Consider the following 21,245-nt stretch of genomic DNA (forward strand, 5'->3'; position numbering starts at 1 on the left):
AAAGAATTAATGGATGGACAGACCGAATCACAGACAAAAATCGACAAGAAAAAATGTTTAAGGATGTTGAAAATTGAAAGTTCAGCGTTCATGTGAAAGATTTAGTAGCCTACCATTTGTCTAACAGAAGAAAAAATATAGTATTGACAAACACACACAGGATTAAGACTGTTCAAAGATTTCCAACTTACCAAACTTATTTCACCAAAAAATCCAAAATATCTCGACATTTTTAGAAATTAAGCTGTTGTTGCATTAGTGTTTGAGTTTTGTTACGTTAGTGGTTAACTTTACGTTGGTTGTTAATTTGTTGTGGTTGATACAGGGGCAATCTAGCCATGAAATCGATTCAAGAATTAATAAAAAATAATTTGAAAATTCCTTTTAATCAAGGGTGAATATTAGAAATACATTCTTAAAAGACATGTCAACTATATGTTAAGGTGTATTATATATTTAATCTTATTTCTTCAAAATTCCCATTTATATACAGCAGACTATTTTAGACCTATAATACTTGAAACGGGAAGACGAATTGTTTATTCATTATTTACTTTGTTTTTATTAGATCTGATAATATAGTCATTCTTTTGATAATGTGATTGAAAGGGGAAGTATTCAGGATAATATGAAAAGATTCATAAATGTAGAATTGGTAATGTTTTGTTTTGTAATTTTGAAATATGAAGAAATAAAAAAAGTTATCCATGAAAAAAAGAATTAGTTTCATCAACGTATAGCCCATCTAACACACTGTTGAGCTAAATATTCTGGACATCTGTGGAGTATTTTTTGTTTAATTTGGCAGTTCTCACCCAATAAATGCATGGTTACATTGTTTTTGATGACTTAATTTTTAATTGAAATCAACAATTAGTTTATAAGCCTGGTATATTCTTCCAGGTGCGTTTACAAGTGCACAAACGCTATCGGTAAGTGTTGGTGGTGCAGGTAAAATTGGTGATGTCGCAACAATGACGTGTACAATAACATTCGATGGAAATTCATTGAATTTTCTCGGATGGTTTAAAGATGCTGCAACAAATGAAAACCTACTTGTAAATGCTGGACAACCAACAAATGGTCGATACAAGCTGTCTAATACTGATCTGATATTAACCACTCTTGAAGTAAATGATACAGGGAACTATCTGTGCAAAGTCTCCACATATGGAATGACAGCCAGTGATGTTTGTTCACTTACAGTCCAGTGTGAGTACTGTGATAAAATCCTGTGTAATGTCTAATTAATTTTTTATCATCAGAACTACTATTATAACTATGAATTACGAATTAGGCCTATTTCAATTTTCAATACAACCAATAATTGAATTCTTTAATGTTTATTACCTATTTGCTATATTACAGACCTTGAATATCCTGTTCTGACTATAACAGACTCCTCTGTTAAGATAAATGAAACGGCAATATTTACATGTCCTGAACCCATTGGTGTTCCAGAAACGATTACCACCACGTGGATGAAAGATTATGTCATACTTAATGTTTCTGATAAAGAAAAGTATCCACAGTCTGATACATTGTTGCAAATTAATAATATTGGTGAGGTAGACGAAGGAGTGTATCAATGTAAAGCGGAGAATGCTGCTTACAGTGGAACTGAAGGGAAATGTAGTAATGCTATCAAACTCACAGTGGGTTGTAAGTAAAATTCACAAATTTTCAGATACTATTACCATAGACCTAGTCTAATTAATTATAGTTCCATTCTATGGCGATAGTAGATAAGACGAAGAAAATTTGAGAAATGTATTTATTGTTCTTACTGAATTGACCGTAAACTGTCTGTGTCTAGACAAAAGACATGAACGTTTGTTCTCAGAATAATGCATATCCTTTTTATTAATGTGTCCATGGGTCTAGACAACACTAAGACATAGGCCTGGTAAATCAGTTACATTACATCATAGAGATATTATTTAATATCTCTTTGATTGATTGATTGATACATTAAGATCACTCAATCATATCCACAAAAAAAAGCCTTCGAAATATTTCTGGGGACAACTACTTATATTAACAATATAGGTCTCACTGCATATATTTTATTTAACTAGATAATAATATAGCGTTTCACTTTTAAAATGCTCTCTTCTATTTGCTGTTTTACTTATTAGCCAGTTTCTAAAGTTTCTAATTCCAATGTATTCAGTATCATCAGATCGATAATTAGTTAATTAAATATAAAAGCAAAGATATTCGTTATACTCTTCTTATGCGAAATCAGTTCGAAATTGTTGGCTATATAACATTTGAATTAATATGGTCACGAAATGCATTTATGATTTTGCTCTTCCATCATCCAATCTTCATGGTAGATGGATGAAGTTATTGTACTAACTACGTGACTATGTGGCGTCGGTTTATATTTTTTTGTTTTCTTTATATATTTATAATAATGTAGACACTTTTAATTTGTTCTTGAGCTATGGAGAATTTTGTTCTCTACTACTTGATAATGTATTTGAGTGCACTGTTTGGGTGGTTTTACAATGTAAATATTACAATCAACACATATCATCACAGAAAATTACATCTTGATTGTATTTATGTATGTTGATGAGGATTGTTACGGCACAGACTTGTGAAAGTTTAAATGTTAAATTTCAACTCATTACGTGTTTTAACAATAGTGTTTTTTTTTTCAGCATTTATGACAACTTCAATATCCAGTAAGCAACACACATATTGTCTGCATGTATTGTATTTCTTATTGTCTAAGTTCTGGGTTTATGTGTTAAATGAATGTAGGCCTAAACAATGATAGTGACATTTCAAAAATAATGTTTAGTTGATTCATGGACCATGGGTCCATGGTTGATTAATTGATAGTAAATTTGTTTGAAAACTAAATTATTTTGGTTGAAACAATAGCGAATTGAAAATAATTTTGAATATTTAATTACATTTGATTTTTTTCTGTAAATTGTAATTGTGTCGAGAAAAATACAAATGTTGTTTTTAGGTTGAACTTTTGAGACAAAAAAATAAAAACTTAAATTGGTTCTGAATTATTCATAATAATATAAATTATAGTAATTGTTGATACATTATGTTGTTCAGTTTCAAGTACAGTTCCAACAAGAAGAGAATGGAATGATAATGACTGCGGATGCAATTGCGGGTGTCCATTAGGCGCAATTATTGGAATGATGTTTGTCGGTGTAGGCCTACTCATTGGAATTATTATATGTTATGCTTTCTGTATGAGCAAAATAAGGAAGTCAAATGCACAGGTAAAGCAATTTAAACAAATGCTTACTGAAAAAAAGCAATTATCGACGGAATCTCAATTGAAAAACAAATAAGCAAAAAGCTATAATAAATCGAAATGTAACGGTGAAAAGTTCGACGGATTGAATAATATGTTATGTTTGAATATTAACGTTATATGCTGTTTTCAAATGTTATTGAAATGAAATAATATGCACTTTACAAGGGGGATGTATTAATTTCTAATGTATTTATTATCAATGTTTTATTTTAAAGGTACCAACGTTGAAAAACGACAACGAATCAGGGGTAAGGAAAATAATAAAAGCTTTATTATTCGTGCTTCGTCATTATAAAAATCAACATGATCATCTTTGATATAATTGTATCATCGTCGTCGTCAAAATCATGCCATCATCATCATTTTATCTTTTTACCATATCACGATCGTTTCCCCCAAGAGATTTAGAACCTTATTCAATCATTTATGCAATCAATTCAACTATATTTGTGTGCAGGCGTATATGACTTATATTCGAGACACCGACAAAGAAATCAACCATACTTATCAAGATTTGCAAAAGGAAAGACGATAATCAAGTATTTAAAAGAAACACTAATAATTAATGGATGTGTGATAATTCATCAACATGACAGAACCTGCAGTAGCTTACTTACATACACTAGAAGAAAAACATGGACATTTTTTAATAATTAGTAATGTTACGTTAATAAAAATCAATAATTACTAGTTCACAATGAATTAAAATGTTTCTGAAGAGTGTATAAAAAATGTGATTCATAATGAGGTAGGCCTAATTCATGATTTTAAAAACTGTTTAAAATTAAATATTTTAAAGATAAGATACATTTTAGCATTTCTTTAATTAACTATTTTTCATTACATATCTTTAAACTAGACTATCGTTGTTGTTTTTTTTTGGCTACTAAGTGGCTACTAACTTGGATGCAGACGAATGAAAATATTTAGGCCAAGTAAAAACAATTCTTAGTTTCACGTCCCCAATTCTTATTTTCGGAACCGTCTAAACATTTTTACTCATCAAAGTTAGCAGATGTTAAGGCATCAGATTTTTAGTTGAATAAGATTAAATGTAAAGATATTATGAGAAATTGATATCAGATATGTATAAGCCTAACATTGAAGAAAAATGGGAAAGATAATTAGGAATGAAGATTCGCTATTTAAGTTAGTTTAAAATTAAGGAACAGAAATTAGCTAATTTTAATTTTAAATTCCTGTATTATTAATTTTTTTTCAGAAAAATCTGTAAAGTGAATGTTACAAAATGAGGCACATTAAAACATCCAGTGCATTATGGAGTTTGGTGGTTTATTCTTTTTTGTTGTTGCAACATACACTACTTTTAAATTTAGGGTCTTGTCTTTCAAGTCAGTAGCGGGTTGGGCCCAGAGACGAAGCCACACTGGAAGCTGTGCTTTCTTAAGCTTGGTTCCCACTAGAACGTAACGCAAGGACGTAAACGCAACGCAAGCGCTTTAACCAATGACAAGCGAAGTTATAGACAGTTAGCAATCACAAGCGAATAAGCCATCGCTTGTGATTGGTCAATTCACTTGCGTTGCGTTACGTTCCTGCGTTGCGTCGCTAGTGGGAACCAAGCTTTAGCAATAACAAGCGAATAAGCCATCGCTTGTGATTGGTCAATTCATTGCGTTGCGTTACGTCCTTGCGTTGCGTCGCTAGTGGGAACCACGCTTAAGTAATTTAAATCGTTATTCTAATCTGGTAAACAATTGACGTACAACAAAGTAGGACATTTTGGGGGAAAAGGGTAAGACATGGCATCTAAAAAAAACTTGCTCGCAAATACCCCGCTCTCGTCACTCCCGTCTCACATCTACGGTGATGTCATCTCTCAACAAAATAGCGATAATTTTCGGTAACTTGTCACTGGAAACGCAAACATTTCGCAATTTTATTTGAAAGTGATGGTCTATAGATTAATAATAATTATTATCATTATCATAACGTCATGGGGTATCAGTCGACATGGTCGAGGTGAAAATCTAAATTCCCTATTGTACGATCATGAAGGAATTATGGTATGATCGTTATACCAATGACCTTAGAACCCTTACCGGTATATATTAACAATCAAGCCTCATAATTATGTATTGCTTTGTTGGCAAATATGTAAAATTAGCAGGGAATCATTATACAGTAATTATTATTTCAGGTCCCGGTCCAGATCGAGGCCTTACATGGTACCGGTTCCGGGGATTCGTCTACCGAAAGTGTACTATAACTCCATCTTGCGAATGAGTAGGCCTATTCATATTTACAGCAGAGTTGTTTCTGAATGTCCAGACGAATGCTTGAAATCTTAGATTTAAAAAATACATTATGTTACGGAAACAGAGACCTCGAAATAGAGATTCCCACAAAATATTACGTTACTACGTTACGTTTTCGAGGTCACAACGAAATTAAACAAAACTTTGAATAGGCCATTTTGTAGTTTCAATAAAGTTATTCACTTTTTGCAAATATAAAATAATGATTTGGCTTATTAAAAAAAACTACAACGCCTGTTTAAATTATGGTTTTATCGGGTACATAAAGTTCTTTACTATACTATCACATTTATGTGACAACAAAATGTGATTTGGCCATGGGCACGACGATGTCGCATCACATTTTTTTGTGCCATAATGTTTGGTAGTGTAGACAGAACCTAATGGCTTATTCAACAATTTTTGTTCAGGAAATACATTTTTAAGCTAAAAAGGTGACTATCTATTTACATATTACTATGTTTAAACATCAAACTCCATTGATCTGAACCGTCGGCCTAAAACCCAAAAGATGATACATGTCATCGTGCCTCACTTAACAAAAAAAAGTTGGCTGCTGGTTACTCATAATTGCCATGACGACCATATCGACTTGTATTGTACTACTAACAACAATATGGATAAAACAAAAAAAAGTAAAAATCATTGTTTATTCATTTTGATATGTATTGTTCACAATTCAACTACGACTGTTGTGTACAATGTTATATACAGCAACTTTCACGTTATCTGTCAAATTCCACTGCGACGTACAAGGTAAAGTGAATGTTACAAATTTAGGCACATTAAAACATCCAGTGCATTACAGAGTTTGGTGGTTTATTCTTTTTCTTCAAATTTAAAAGTACGATTAATTTAAAAATCAATTAAATTCTAAATATCTGAACAATGCAGACACCATGTAAAATATTTTACATGAATCTGAATTTGTTACTAATTTGTTAGTTGTCAATAAAAATACAGTATTTATGTAAAAATATACTAATAGTATTATACCATTCAATGAATTGTCATACATGACCATAGTATATGTTTATATAAGGCAACATTTGATAACCCCACCCCCATTGTTTGTTTAATTCAATATTGTTTCAGGTCTGCTACACAATCCAAACGTTCATATGAAAATGATAAGCTTATAAAATGTAAATAAAATTGAATTAATGAGTTCTTTCATTAAAATAAATTGTTCAAGTATTTTAAACCACACACACATCCTAATAGTAAACATCAAATCAACAACTATATTTATAAAAAATAATGAATCATGATTGCATAGGTTTACACTCTCTTAAAATAATGATATGAAACATGTAATAGGGGTAAAACAGATTACATCGCACAGTATCCTCTTTTGGGACACTATTCAGACCCTGTGGAACAATGTATGCTTTAACACTATAATGGCCATCCCAACTTCACTGGGACCCGAAAGTTGTACTATAATAGGGATTCTATTAAGAGATATCCAGATCTGGATGGAAAATATTAAATTGTCATTTACAAATAAACATTTGTGCAACAAGGAATTATTGCCAATCTATCAAGTCATTGATCAAGTTTTCTAGTGTGGGCCTGTTGTTATTTATAAATTATATTGCAGGCCAGATAAAGCATAGCATCACAGTCCAGGTGCAGTTTCCCCATAAATTAGTGGGGTGGGGTCCAGGCCTTAGTTGTTTTAAGGACAATAAACTCATTTTAAACATACTTCTTATTTATCTCTTTTTGCACTTGCTGGTCAGATTTTCTCACAGACTACCTGTTGAGAACTCATATATTATTATTCTACAAGATGACATTCAACACTAATTGGGTATTTTACTAATGTCTATCTATATCCACATACATCATAACATGAAAAATAAAGATTAATCCAACATTTAACAACAACTAAATTATTAAATTATAATTAGCCAGTCTATTTTTTTTTTAGCTCATTTCACATTATGAATAAACACGTAATAAACACTATTAATAAGCAATGAATAAAATATACCATACATGATCTGTCTATAAACACATTGAACATTTTACCGGATAAATAAATGTTACGTCAATATTAGGTGGTGGGCTTATAATAATGTATCTGTATGGTGGTACTCTGTTTACTTGATTAGGTGATTAATTCATTCTATTGGTTCCCACTAGAACGCAACGCAAAGATGTAAATACAATGCAACTAATTTGACCAATCACAAGTGATGGTTTAATAGGTCACTTTTCATTGGTCAATTTGCTTGCGTTGTGCTTACGTCCTTGCATTACGTCCCAGTCACAACCAAGCCTTAATAGGTTGATTTCCTGATAAATTGCCTCTGTGGTTTATAACAATTATTGCAAAGAATTTGAGAAACAAAATAAAATAGTTTTAATAAACCATTTATGTAAATTTTATAATATGATACCTTTTCTAAATATTCAACTTAGAAAAACTTCACTGCAAAAATAAAATTATGCTTCTTATATTATTGATACAGTGATACTAGCAACGGCAGACGTTAAATTTCAATAAAACTAAAAAGCATTTCCTTCACAACAATCTTTTTTAATAGATGAAGTTTTGTTTGGATTATTTTTGGATTGATACACTTTACATACTTTTGGATGTGTATAAAATAAAAAACAATTTAATAAAACAACCACTGCTTATTCTTCTATTGCATTCTCAAGTATTCAAAAAATATGTCTGATATGCTTTTTTATAACATATAAATATATACAATATTTATATTTCACTTGTACACAAATATTGTGAAACAAAATTCTGAAGGTTAATATATCAAAACAACAACATTCTATAGTATATCTATGTCTTCCAACTATTCAATTAATAATTTGTTTCTTTTTAGTATTAACTATCTTACAATATTCAGTATGTAATCAGTACCATAATATCTTTTTTTAACCGGAAAAGTACTAGGAATATAAAAAAATAAATAAGTCAAAATATTTGGTACACATTCTACAAGAAAATGTGAATGCGACATTTGTTAAAATCAATTAGCGTAATTGTTATCTGCTTGTATGCTGCTTTAATTGTTTACTTTCAACATAGAGATATTATAGTATAGATATCTATGCTTTCAATATGGCATGCGTAGTCCAGTGTGGTGTGGACAACAATATTTTATTCTTGCACTCAATATTTACCACAGTGACGTGTGGCTTCCTATGTTTAATTAATTAGATTTACAGGTAGTATTAATTATAGTCCGAAAATAAATGCCAGAGATCAGGCCTGCTGGCTTCAGGGTGATTATGAATCTGGCACTTGAGGTTAATCTATCTCAAAAATAATTTGCTGTATTATGTGGCTCAATACTATAATGTTGGTTCTTCTTATATAGGGCCTACTGTAGAAGAATACAAGATCTGGGGAAAATCATGAATATCATTCAAAAAATGTACAGTATGTCTCAATCATAACTTGTTACTCTGTACAATAATTTATACTACAAGTTTACTATTGTCATTTAAGGATGTCACCGTCATTGCAAACCAAATACATTAGTTTATAAAGCCTGAGTAATATCATTCACACAACACTGCACAAATATTGACACAATCACTGTCTCACCTAAAATATCACAAATTCCATTTTTCAAAGATGTTGAGATTAAATGAAACAAAAAGTATCTGAATTTAGGTCTCTTTTCAGTATTAATATACCATAGCTCAATTTCATAAAGGTCGGAGCCATTGTGGATTTGATTAAACTTTTGTTTACCGCACTTCTCCAGGGTCACACCGTTTTTCTATCCACCATATCAATGCATTGTTCTATCACCAGACGCATTAACTCAAACACTAATGAACTCATACCATTGAATTAGTAGCTATGAATTACTGTTCCTTTCATCTTAACTGCTTGGTCATTAAATATTGTCAAATAAGGCAATCAAACATTATTTTGTCATCTGTATTCAATAAAAAAAACGTTTTTACTCGGCTAAATGTCAAGTATATTACTTGCTTTGTGTGTTTGTTGGCAAAATAACGTCCACAATTTTCAAGTTATCCTCTTGCATTATATGTTTGTAATGTTTGTCACAAAAGCAGAATAAAATCTTCATTTATCTTCTACTGTATGTATCTTCTATCTGTTAAACACTGCGGTATTGTTCCATGTCAATTGCTTGATTTATTATTTTATTCAACCAACATTACTTAGCCATCATAAACGTTTAGGCAATAGAATACATGAACATCCATAAATTACTGTGATCTAGGGAAGTGAAGTTGTTAGAGGGATGAAGATGCTCTTTAGGGATACTACACCTATATCTGCATAATATTTATCTCAACCAAGATGCTTGTTTATTGCTTGGAGTCTTCCTAAGTTGTTGCTTTCTGTCAATAAAAAAAAAAGAAATTAACAAATTAAAAAATAAATAGAGTAGCAAACCAATAAAGTACAAAGATTGCAGAACCCATCAAAGTGCAACATTAAGAAGAATGTTCTTGGTCAGACAAAATTCTTCTGGAATTAAAAATGGATCTTATCGTGTAATTTCACCTATGCTACACTGTATGTAGTATATACAGTGTAAATACTGTATATACTATATGACACAAAATAGACAGAATTCAGCACTAAAAAACGTAGATCATATAATAGGATGGCATAATCAATGTGTGTACATGCATGCAGCTTTAGCATGGATAACCTAACTCATCCCAAGTGACGAGTTCAAATCTTTTACTTGGTAACAACAAATTCCTAAACAGAAATGTCTTCACATTATTCATCTTTAAAGCACATAAAAAATTACTATTTATATTGTTTAACAAGCACGTTCATTTGACCTAAGTGAAACAATCAACTATACCAAACCTTCTCATCTCTTGTAATTCAAACAGTTTCTCCTGGCACCGTTCCAATTCCATACAACGCATATTATACTGAACATCTTCTGCTTTGAGCTCACTCACATTTTTTTCCAATATTTGCGTTCTTTCTCGAAGAACAGATATTGAATCATAAATAGCAGATTCATCACTCGCCTATTAAAACAAAATTAATATTACACATCGAATCATTTTGGTTGATTATAATTTTGATGACAAAACAAGAAAATAGAAATGGTAAATAATTACAAAGGTAAAGTGTGCCTGTATAAGATGTAACATAATGGTTGTCTTTGGTATAAGAACCATCCTTTGAAATATTGAATAATCATCTACTTTTAAACAAGCCTGTGTATTTGAAGAACAAATAGAGTTTAGCTTTCATTCTGAGGATCTTATATATTCAAATATACAGTACAAGTGGAAATATGTGACCCAAGTTATTCTCCTTACCCCAATTACTCGGACATCAATTTTGACAAGCAGTGATGAGAGTTCAAGAGGTTCACTATATCCATTCTTCAAAGGAACAGATCGATATCCTGAGAACATAAAAACAGAATACTGTAATACAAAATAAATATTTTTCCACTTTAACTGTGGGCAGCCACTTAACACTTTCACTGTGCAGCATTAGTCTCACCTATGTGAGTATTATTTATTTAACAAAAAAATGTGATTTTAATTAATTGCAAAAAAAACTAAATGAGATAATTTTTTTGCAATTATTTTTGTGGTGTGTGGGTAAAAAACGGTTGTGGGTAAAAAAAGCTAATTTATTCATATTAATGTGACGTCATTACAGCTATTTTTTTTATTCCTGTTTTTGTCAATTCAATGATAAAAACTAGTTATTTTTATAATATGAGTGATGAATATATGTATAATAAATAAAAATATTAAACAAAATTGAATTATTTTTATCATTTTATAAAAAATTACGCATAAATGAAAGTTTTGGGTCAAAAACATAGAAAAATGACATTTTCAAAAAAAATCTCTATTACAGAGAAACTAACGATTATTTCAGAATGTTTTTTTGCGATGAACACGATATTTACCTATTGGTGGGTAAAATTTGGTAACTGGAGGATGTTTTTGCGCCATTATAGCTAATAATACAACGTTCCAAGATCAAAATGGTTATAACATGTGATATCTATTTCCCAGAGGGCGCAAATTGAAATCGAAATCAAGACAATATCAACACATATAGAGTGCGCATGTTGCTAAAAAGTAGTTTTAATGAATTTCTTTAAGTTTATTGAAAAAATATAGAGGGTGCTACTAGATTATAGGCAAATACGATTAAATCATTGTGTTTCCCAAATTAAAATTTTATTTTTCTGTTCCATGACCTTTAAGCTTGGCTAATTCTTTGCTCTAGTATTTTATTTTCTTATTTTATTGTTTTCTGTACAGTTTGCCTTTTGTTTTATTGAATAAAAGTGGTTAAAAAAATGTATTAAATTGTTCCTATTTTTCTAATAACAAGATTCAAGCATTTTATTTTACCGGATCGTATTGCTCTTAGCGGGTATGTTGCCTGACCAATAAAGTTAGGATCACCAAACATGTCCTCATCCTGAACTACAAAGCGAATGAACGCAAACTCTGGATTCAAAATGTCAAACTCACAGGACTCCTTAAAAACAGGGTTGAAACCATTATCAACTGAAAATAGAAATATACATTCATTTGTTAAAGTAATAAAGTATTTATTTGTTTTCATTTACAAGTACCATTAACCCCTAAAACCTTTAGCCCTAATCAATTGATATAATTATACGTACCAATTGTTGCTGTCTTGAATTTATTTCTACTGTCATATTCAGCCCCTACTATCTCAACTTCAATAAATGGACTAATCAATCCTCTTCCTGCTTTCCTTAGATGTCTACCTCCAATAATCTAAAAAAAAAAACATTCATAAATAAATTATTATCATACAAAAATGAGAAAATGTATCAAATGTTATTGCATTAAAGATTTATTGTCCCCACAAAACATGAAAAATGAAGATTAATTAAATCAGACTTTGAATAGGTTATTTTTATAAAGTTAATCACTTCTGTAGGGAAAAAAACGAAACGTTTTCACTTATAAAATGACAAAATAAATGGTTAAATTCAACCAAAAATCCATTGGATGGCAGCCAATTTGACTATTTTTTTGCATTCAATTACAGTTTTTCAGGTAAATAAATTGTTTTTCGCTCTAATTTTTGGTCAAAGTGGATAACTATTATGTGACATTAAAATGGCATATTCAACAGAAAATGTTTATTATTTTTTCAGGGGGACAATACATCTTTAAGTTAATTGTACTTGTTGACCAAGGGTAAAGTATAATAGCAATGAATTGAAGATACAGAAGATAGTGGCATATATAAAAGTATAGGTCACAAATCCCCTTCTGGACAGTATGTTTTGTCTAGTAGATAGATATACATCAAACATTACAAAATGTTGTGTTTACATACTTTACACACTGCAATACCAATCATTATTTTTAACTAGGTCATTCTATTGTTTTGGATTTATTAATTCCTTCAGAATTGGAATGAATTTGGAATGAATTTCATTACAGAAAGAATATGTAAGATTTATAAACAAAGGTCCAGTAGCCTTGCACCGTTTGATGTGTATCGTATATATAGCATATACATACATACATACATTTTATTCTCTATTGAACCTTTATTACTGTAAAAATTTGTTTTTGAAGTTTCTAAAGTTAGTGAAAATATTATTTGTTTTATATTTATTTTTTTTTTATTTATACTATATTATATAGTTTGTTATTGCTATTTTCATGCTTGTATTGCCTACTATTTGTATGCCATGTTGGAGACTGTTATCCCCAGTTGACAATAAAAGATAATAATAATACAACTGAATTAACTTACATCAACAGTTAAATGGATAGCATCTACACCCTGAAGTGTCCTCTTGTCTGTAGGATCATAGTTTTCACTTCGCATACTCTCTGGTTGTAAAAGATAGCCACATCGTCCATTCATCTGAAACAAGCCCTCATTCAGCTGCATTGGCCGATCTGTCAAGTCAAATTGTTATCATTCATTATAATATTTTTATAAGAAACATTTTTCCATAAACTTTCATATTTTGTATACTGTTTTTTAAATGTTTACAATATGTGTTTGAAAATATTTCTATATAGATTGTTGACGAGCAACCTATTATTCTTCATGGATCAACAAATGAATTGATTTGAACAACTCAATGTTCAATTAAAGCATACAAGTACTGTATATGAATTGTGTGGCAACATCTGGTAATTGGTAAGACTCCACTTCATTTTGATTGAAATAGAAATTTTGTGTCATATTCTAATTAATTTACACTATATTGATACTTTGGTTATTGTATTAAAGGTCTTAAATTACATGCACTTATTTTACAAAAAAATGTAAATTAAATCATCACAAATTATGAAATCAAAATACACGGTAGAAATACAAACTTTACTGATACAGTGACAAATGGCTGGTAAGGCTTGTATATGCGCAACTTCACTACTTGTTACTGTATGTACTTGTGGCATTACCATCTGTAAGCCCACTTGTCCATAATCGCCTCTATACTTGAAACTCATCTTCTACCTCCAAGCGGCGCCAGCCGGATAACTAGAGTCCGCTTTATGGCTCAAGGAAACTGACGAAGCTCTGAGTTTGGGAGGAAAACCCTAAGAAAAACCTGCTGACACTACGTCCTGCCAGCGCGTCAGTATATGGCAGAAAACCCTCATGTATAAAAATGGAAGACAAGAAAAAGAGAAGTCGTAAAGCCCATGGCCAAAAAGGGCGCAGTCATCAAGGATCTGGTGAATGCAAGTTGCCCAGTCGTGATGTAAGATTTATCAAATCTTTATATGGCGTCTCACAGTCAAAGCCGAATGGAAGCTGTGCGACTGATGAACATCACATTAAGAGTGGACAATCACAAATCAACATATGTACGTATAATACCAGAACTTTAAGAACAGAGGAATCTTTAGAATCACTAATGGATGAACTAAGAAACTTCAAATGGGATGTGATAGGACTATGTGAAACCAAACGAGAAGGAGAGGGGATCGAAGAATTGAAAGGAGGAGCTTGGTTATACAATCATGGAAAAACGGAAGACAACACTGATGCTAAGGGGATTGGGTTTCTAATCCATCCAAAATTCAAAGACTATATAAAAGGCATCAAGCACTACTCAAATAGAGTAGTAAGTCTTAACATACAGCTTTCAGAAAAGAAACACTTATGCATAGTTCAAGTGTATGCACCAACTAGTGAGTATGATGATGAAGTAGTTGAAGAAGTGTATGAAGAAATAAGCAAGGCGAAAAGAGAAAGCAAAGCGGAATACACCATAGTATTGGGAGACTTCAACGCCAAGATAGGAGAACGTCAACAAGGAGAAGAACCTTTAATGGGCACATTTGGAGTTGGAGAACGGAACTGGAGAGGAGACATGTTACTTGAATTTGCTGCACAGCATAACTTGATAGTGGCAAACACACTATTTAAGAAAAATAAGAATAGATATTGGACCTGGGAGAGCCCAAATGGAAGAACAAGAAATCAAATAGACTTTATTTTAACCAGCCAACGGGGAATTGTAGAGGACTGCAGTGTAATAACAAATGTAGACATTGGTAGCGACCACAGGATGGTCAAAGCCAAAATACATCTGAAAAGGAAGCTTGAAAGACTAAAGATCATCAAAAACCAAAAGAAACCAAAACTGAACATATTGAAACTGAAAAACAGAAAGGAGGAGTTCCAGTTGGAACTTAAAAATCGATTTGCAAGTCTAGACATTGAAGATGCAGATATAGACACCAAATTTGATCTGATATCTTCAACAGTGATTGAGACAGCTGAAGAAATAGCACCTTTGAACAGAGAGACAAAGCTGACATCTGAGGAGGACAGACTGATTGAGGAGCTTGATATAAAACGAAAAGAACTTAGAGAAATTGAAAACAAATCAACATCACAATGAATAGAATATACAGAGTTAGTAAAAACAGTGAGAAAGATGAGAAGAACTAGAAGCAGAAAAAGGAAGAGAGAGCAAATTGAAACCATCTTGGAAAGTGGAAAAGGACCAAAACAGATCACAAAACTGAACCGTAAGAAAACTAGAATTAACCAAATGAGGAAGAAAGATGGTAACTTAACCACAGATAGAAAGGAAATCCTAAACATATGCGCAGACTTTTATCAAGATCTGTATAACTCAACCAAGACAGAAACCACAATGGAGATCAAGAATAAATCTGTAGATGAAACAGAACTTCCAAAAATAACAGCTAGGGAAGTGGAAATGGCCATCAAACAGATAAAAGATAATAAAGCACCAGGCTTAGATGACTTAGCCAGCGATATATTTAAGATAGGAGGGGAGGAGATAAACATAAACCTTGTCAAACTGTACAATCATATCTTGAGAGAAAAGAGAATACCAGTGAAATGGAAAGAGGCAAAAATCATAATATTACACAAGAAGGGAGACAAAGCCGATATCAAGAATTATAGACCAATCAGTCTTTTATCACATGCATACAAGATATTCACAAGGATAATTCAAAACAGACTAAAACAAACCCTCGATGAAAACCAACCAAGAGAGCAGGCTGGATTCAGGCAGGGATTCTCAACAACAGACCATCTACATTCTTTAAACCAATTAATAGAGAAGTCAAATGAATACCAACTGCATCTATGCGTAGGCTTCATAGACTACGAGAAGGCATTCGACTCAGTAGAACATGTTGATCTGTTTAGAGCCCTGAGGAAAACTGGAGTAAATGAAGGCTATGTTCAGATAATTGAAGACATTTATACAGATGCCACTGCAACAATACACCTTGACAAAGATGTATCTAAACTCATCCACATAAACAGAGGTGTCAGACAAGGGGACACAATATCACCAAAAATATTCACCACAACCATAGAGGAAGACATTTTCAAACATTTGAACCTGGAAAGACATGGCGTCAACATTGATGGAGAGAGTTTAACTGACCTTAGATTTGCAGATGACGTTGCTTTGACAACCGAAACAGTCAAAGACATGGAGGAACAGTTAAATGATCTGAACAGAGAGAGCAAGAAGATTGGTTTGAAAATACACAAAGGAAAGACAAAGTACATGACAAACTTCCATAACAATGAGTCCATAGAAATTGAAAAGGTTCAGGGACGATTCGGCCCTGAGACGATTCGGCCCGGGACTATTCGGCCCACTTTTGGTGGGACGATTCGGCCCACTTTTGGGCCGTCCCAGGGCCGAATCGTCCCGGGCCGAATCGTCTCAGGGCCGAATCGTCCCGTTACCAATTGAAAATGATAGGATCGAACAAGTTGATAGCTACAAGTACCTGGGCCAAACAGTGAAAATGGGTGACAACACAAGAGACGAAATTCTCATAAGAATTAAGGCGGGATGGAGCTGCTTTGGCAGATATAGAGAAATCCTTTGCGACAAGAAATCCCAATAGTTCACAGGAGAAGAGTTTTCAACCAGTGTGTACTCCCTACAATGACTTATGGTTGTGAAACAAAATTTTTGGAACAAAAACTAACCACTGCACAAAGAGCTATGGAAAGGCAGATGCTTGGAGTGACAATTAGGGACAAAATCAGAAACACAGTAATAAGGAAATTGACTAAAGTCAAAGATATAATGAACAAAATAAAAGAAGCAAAAATGCGTGGGGCGGGACACCTTGCAAGAAGGGATGACAACAGGTGGACAAAACGTATGACAGAATGGCAACCAAGAACCGGCACAAGAAAAAGGGGAAGGCAGAAACGGCGTTGGAGGGACGACATTACAAAGTATGCAGGCATCACGTGGGTGAGGACAGCACAGAACAGATGGGATTGGCAGAAGCATGAGGAGGGCTACATCCGACAGGGGATGATACAGCTAAACTGAACTGACTGACAAATTTACCTCTTTTTATTTTACAGTACATTTATGTGGGTACTTAAGTACAACTATTGTCTTTAATATTGTCATAACATATTTTCTTAAGAAATACCTGGTGTTTGGTAGTTTAGAGAAACCATCTGACACCCACAATTCCACATTAATGTTGGCTCATAGTTAGACGAGTCAATACGTTGACCTTTCGGGTAAGTTCGACTTAACTGTGTCATGTTATAACGTCTTAATGTTGTCTGAAAACGCTCTACTTTAGTTTCAGGAAATGATGACATCTCATAATATTTTCCAGGAATAACTAGTTGAAAAGAATATAGAAATTTTAAAGGATAACAATTATTTAAACAATCAGTGTAAAATATATTTATTAACATTCACAAAACCATACGCCCAGAATGCTTGTGTGTATGTCAAAGAGCATAGTACGTCTTTTGAGACAAGTAGGGGGTTAAGTAGTTATGTTAGGGCCACTGTCGTGGACAGAGTGAGGGCTCTGTAGTTGCCTGCACTGACATGACACAAGAAGCATGTAGTTGAAATGTGTAATATTTTATGTCTATACATTACTACGTCTTGACATAGGTACTTACCATCCTCCCTGAATGTCACAGATCTACAGTATACAATCAAGTCTGAAAACTCCTTAGCTATTCTTAGTCGTCGCTCTCTTTTTTGAGCATCCCTTGTCTATAGCAATTTAAAAAAAAATAAGTTCCTTTATCTTTTAACAACAAAGGCATTTGTACGCAGAGGACTCAGGTTTAAAAAAAAAAAAATTCTTTCCTAATTTAGGGAAAAAAAAAACAAGTTGTATTTAATAACCCAACATGTAATATTAATATTTTACAGATTTAATTCTGGAAACATGATATAATGGATATATCAATTATAAAAATGAAAATGATAAGTAATTTCTTTATTTAATGATATAAAACTGATGCAAAGGCCACAATAATCTCTGATGACACAACACCAGAACAATGAAAATCCTCTCTGCATTGCTACTCTGATATTTATCTACTTGTACAGAGCAAAAATTTGTGTGGAAAAAAGCGCCTTGGGATAAAACCAACCAACTCTGCCGATTCTGTTCTAAACCAAATGTCAGGATATTGCCTTATTTTTCTATTAATAAAATATTCTTAAAAATGAAATTTCTTCAATTCTCTTTGCCATACAAAATATAAATGTTGGTGACTATTTTTCAAGAGAAATAAGTTATTTTATAGAAGGGGAGAAGTAGGTTTCAATGTGAGCGATACTGCTGTCAATCAGACATGTTGATATGGAGATTAAAATATTTGTTCACTTACTCGTTCTCCCGCTCTGTACGATACTTTACGTATTGTTTGAACCCAATCATCAAGTTCAGAACGAGATTGTGTAGCTATTTCTAGTGTTTGGTGAAGAGTTGGTGAAACGATTGAGAATACGAATAGTTGAATACCCTTGCCTCCTGGAATAATATCTGAAAAAAAAAAATTTTTACCAAATTAAATAATATATTTTAGTTTTTTGTAGCATTGCATCTATCCTTTCACTTACTAAATATTATTGCAAAAAAATATTAATTTACTTAATAAAAAGTGAGAAAAGCATATCTTTAAAGATATCTTTAATCTAAGCTCACCATAGGATTTTCTTTTATCCTCACTTCTATAGACTATAAGCCCATGGATATAATAACATAGTTGGTAGTAAGGCTACCATTGGGTATAAGCCTAAACTTGGATATACTGTAAGCTCACAGATGGATATAAGCCCACACAGCACTTAAATATAAGCCCATACATGGATATAAGCCTACACTTGGATATAAGCCCATACTTAAATATAAGCCTATACTTAGATATAAGCCCACAATTGGATATAACAAACACTTGGATATAAGTGCACACTTAGACACATGTGGATATAAGACCATACTTAGATATACGCACATACTTTGATATAAGCCCATACTTGGATATAAGCCCACACTTGGATATAAGCTCACACTTGGATATAAGCTCACACTTGGATATAAGCTCACACTTGGATATAAGCTCACACTTGGATATAAGCTCACACTTGGATATAAGCCCACACTTGGATATAAGCACACGCTTGGATATAAGCGCACACTTGGATATAACCCTTATATATAAGCTCACACTTAGATTAAGCTCACACTTGGATATAGGCCTATGCTTAGATATAGGCCCATACTTGGATATAAGCTCACACTTGGATATAAGCCCACACTTGGATATAAGCGCACGCTTGGATATAAGCGCACACTTGGAAATAACCCTTATATATAAGCTCACACTTAGATTAAGCTTTCACTTGGATATAGGCCCATGCTTAGATATAGGCCCATACTTGGATATATGCTCAAACTTGTATATAAGCCAATACTTAGACATAAGCCCATACTTGGATATAAGCTCACACCTGGATATATGCCCATTATCACAAAAACCTGGCCTTAAACCACACTTTCCATTGCATTAAAATGAATACTCTGATCTTTACCTCCAATATATTTTTTCTTCATGAAACTTAATCTTAAACTTACCACAGCTACAGTGTATCATGTCAATAGATCCTTTTTGTAGATCTCCTAGCAGTCCTGATTCAGGACTGGTGTCGCTTAGAGGTGGTGTCACTTCTTCTACATAATTTGATGGAAACCACATATTCTTTTTGCCACCATAATCACCTTTCCACCTACAGAATATACAACGTGAAAGAATTCAGTACAAGATGGAGCCATTTAACAGTTCAGAAGATGTAATTAAAGTCTCATTCACCCAGGCCATTTTGTTGGTAGTAGGTTTTACAATAATAATAATGTCTGGGTAATATCTCAGTAGCTTTTCCCAATAGGGAAGATGGCAGGGTTCAATTGCTGCTTGCCATCTAAAACTTGCTAACAGCTTTGCGAATCACCAACACATCTATGACCTTTATCGTTACATGCTTTTCACAGATCAAAAGTCTTACCATAAATGTGGTGAAACTAACCAATCAAAGGGAGTATGTGCAGATTATGTGTAAGATTTTTACAAATGATTTCTTTGTGTAAAATTTTCCACTAGGGTAGACCTCCATAGAAGCGGCTTATATATACCGATATATACATCGCAAAGATGCTATAGTAAATTTTAATATCATGTGACCCACAATCCTCCAATCAAATGGCAATAAACTACTTAGGTGTTGTATAAAGTCAACTAACCATCCGTGATCCTGTTTATCTACATTAGTGATGATTGCATGTTTGCAAAAGGACAATTCATCATCTCTTTGAGCTCGGTAGTCGTACAAAGCCTTTACAACAACCTGCAAACACATAAGATTGAAACACAGTATTGCTATCTGATTCCAAGTAAACAAAACAAGTAATTTAAATATTTTCTTTGTATAATTTTTATCTTAACACATCTAAAAAAATCATTATTATTTGTGTGATTGTTTATTTCATTCCATTCATTGGTTTCATTCCTTTTTATGGCTGAGATCAAAAACCAACGTACATGATCAGAGTGGCATTGGCAATCTATTCAAGATGATGAAAAAACCAGAATAGATGATTAAATTGAATAAATGTACAGAACAATACATTACCTTTGGTACAATGTAGTTAGGTGAAATATACAGATCTGAAGGACCATAAATAGAATCATCACCGTCAACATTCTATCAAATACAAATTTTGTTTAATTGTATTTCTAAAATTCTAAATTTCTTAAAATCTCAAAATAATTGAAAAATAAATAGCATTATTATGAATAGACATTTAAAAACATGATTATATATATATATATATATATATGAAAGATGAACGATCTAATAAATTAA

At 32.5% G+C, this 21,245-nt stretch overlaps 1 protein-coding gene across 2 annotated transcripts in view; it reads right to left on the bottom strand.

Annotated features, from left to right (window-relative positions):
* Positions 1-6,232: 6,232 nt before the first annotated feature.
* LOC144850804 (1-phosphatidylinositol 4,5-bisphosphate phosphodiesterase gamma-1-like) overlaps positions 6,233-21,245 on the bottom strand; it is a 48,177-nt gene continuing 33,164 nt past the window's right edge. For both annotated transcript variants that reach the window (XM_078708252.1, XM_078708253.1), the window contains exons 21-32: positions 21,012-21,083; positions 20,623-20,726; positions 19,960-20,111; positions 18,713-18,867; positions 17,990-18,086; positions 17,497-17,697; positions 13,334-13,482; positions 12,219-12,336; positions 11,941-12,099; positions 10,879-10,967; positions 10,412-10,581; positions 6,233-9,927 (exon numbers count right to left, since the gene is read on the bottom strand). In XM_078708252.1, the coding sequence (XP_078564378.1) occupies positions 9,873-9,927; positions 10,412-10,581; positions 10,879-10,967; positions 11,941-12,099; positions 12,219-12,336; positions 13,334-13,482; positions 17,497-17,697; positions 17,990-18,086; positions 18,713-18,867; positions 19,960-20,111; positions 20,623-20,726; positions 21,012-21,083 (1,521 nt within the window). In that variant the 3' untranslated portion in view covers positions 6,233-9,872. The remainder of the gene's footprint in view (positions 9,928-10,411; positions 10,582-10,878; positions 10,968-11,940; positions 12,100-12,218; positions 12,337-13,333; positions 13,483-17,496; positions 17,698-17,989; positions 18,087-18,712; positions 18,868-19,959; positions 20,112-20,622; positions 20,727-21,011; positions 21,084-21,245) is intronic.

Source organism: Antedon bifida, chromosome 8 (genome assembly GCF_963402885.1).
Source record: "Antedon bifida chromosome 8, ecAntBifi1.1, whole genome shotgun sequence".
NCBI classification, from domain to species: Eukaryota; Metazoa; Echinodermata; class Crinoidea; order Comatulida; family Antedonidae; genus Antedon; species Antedon bifida.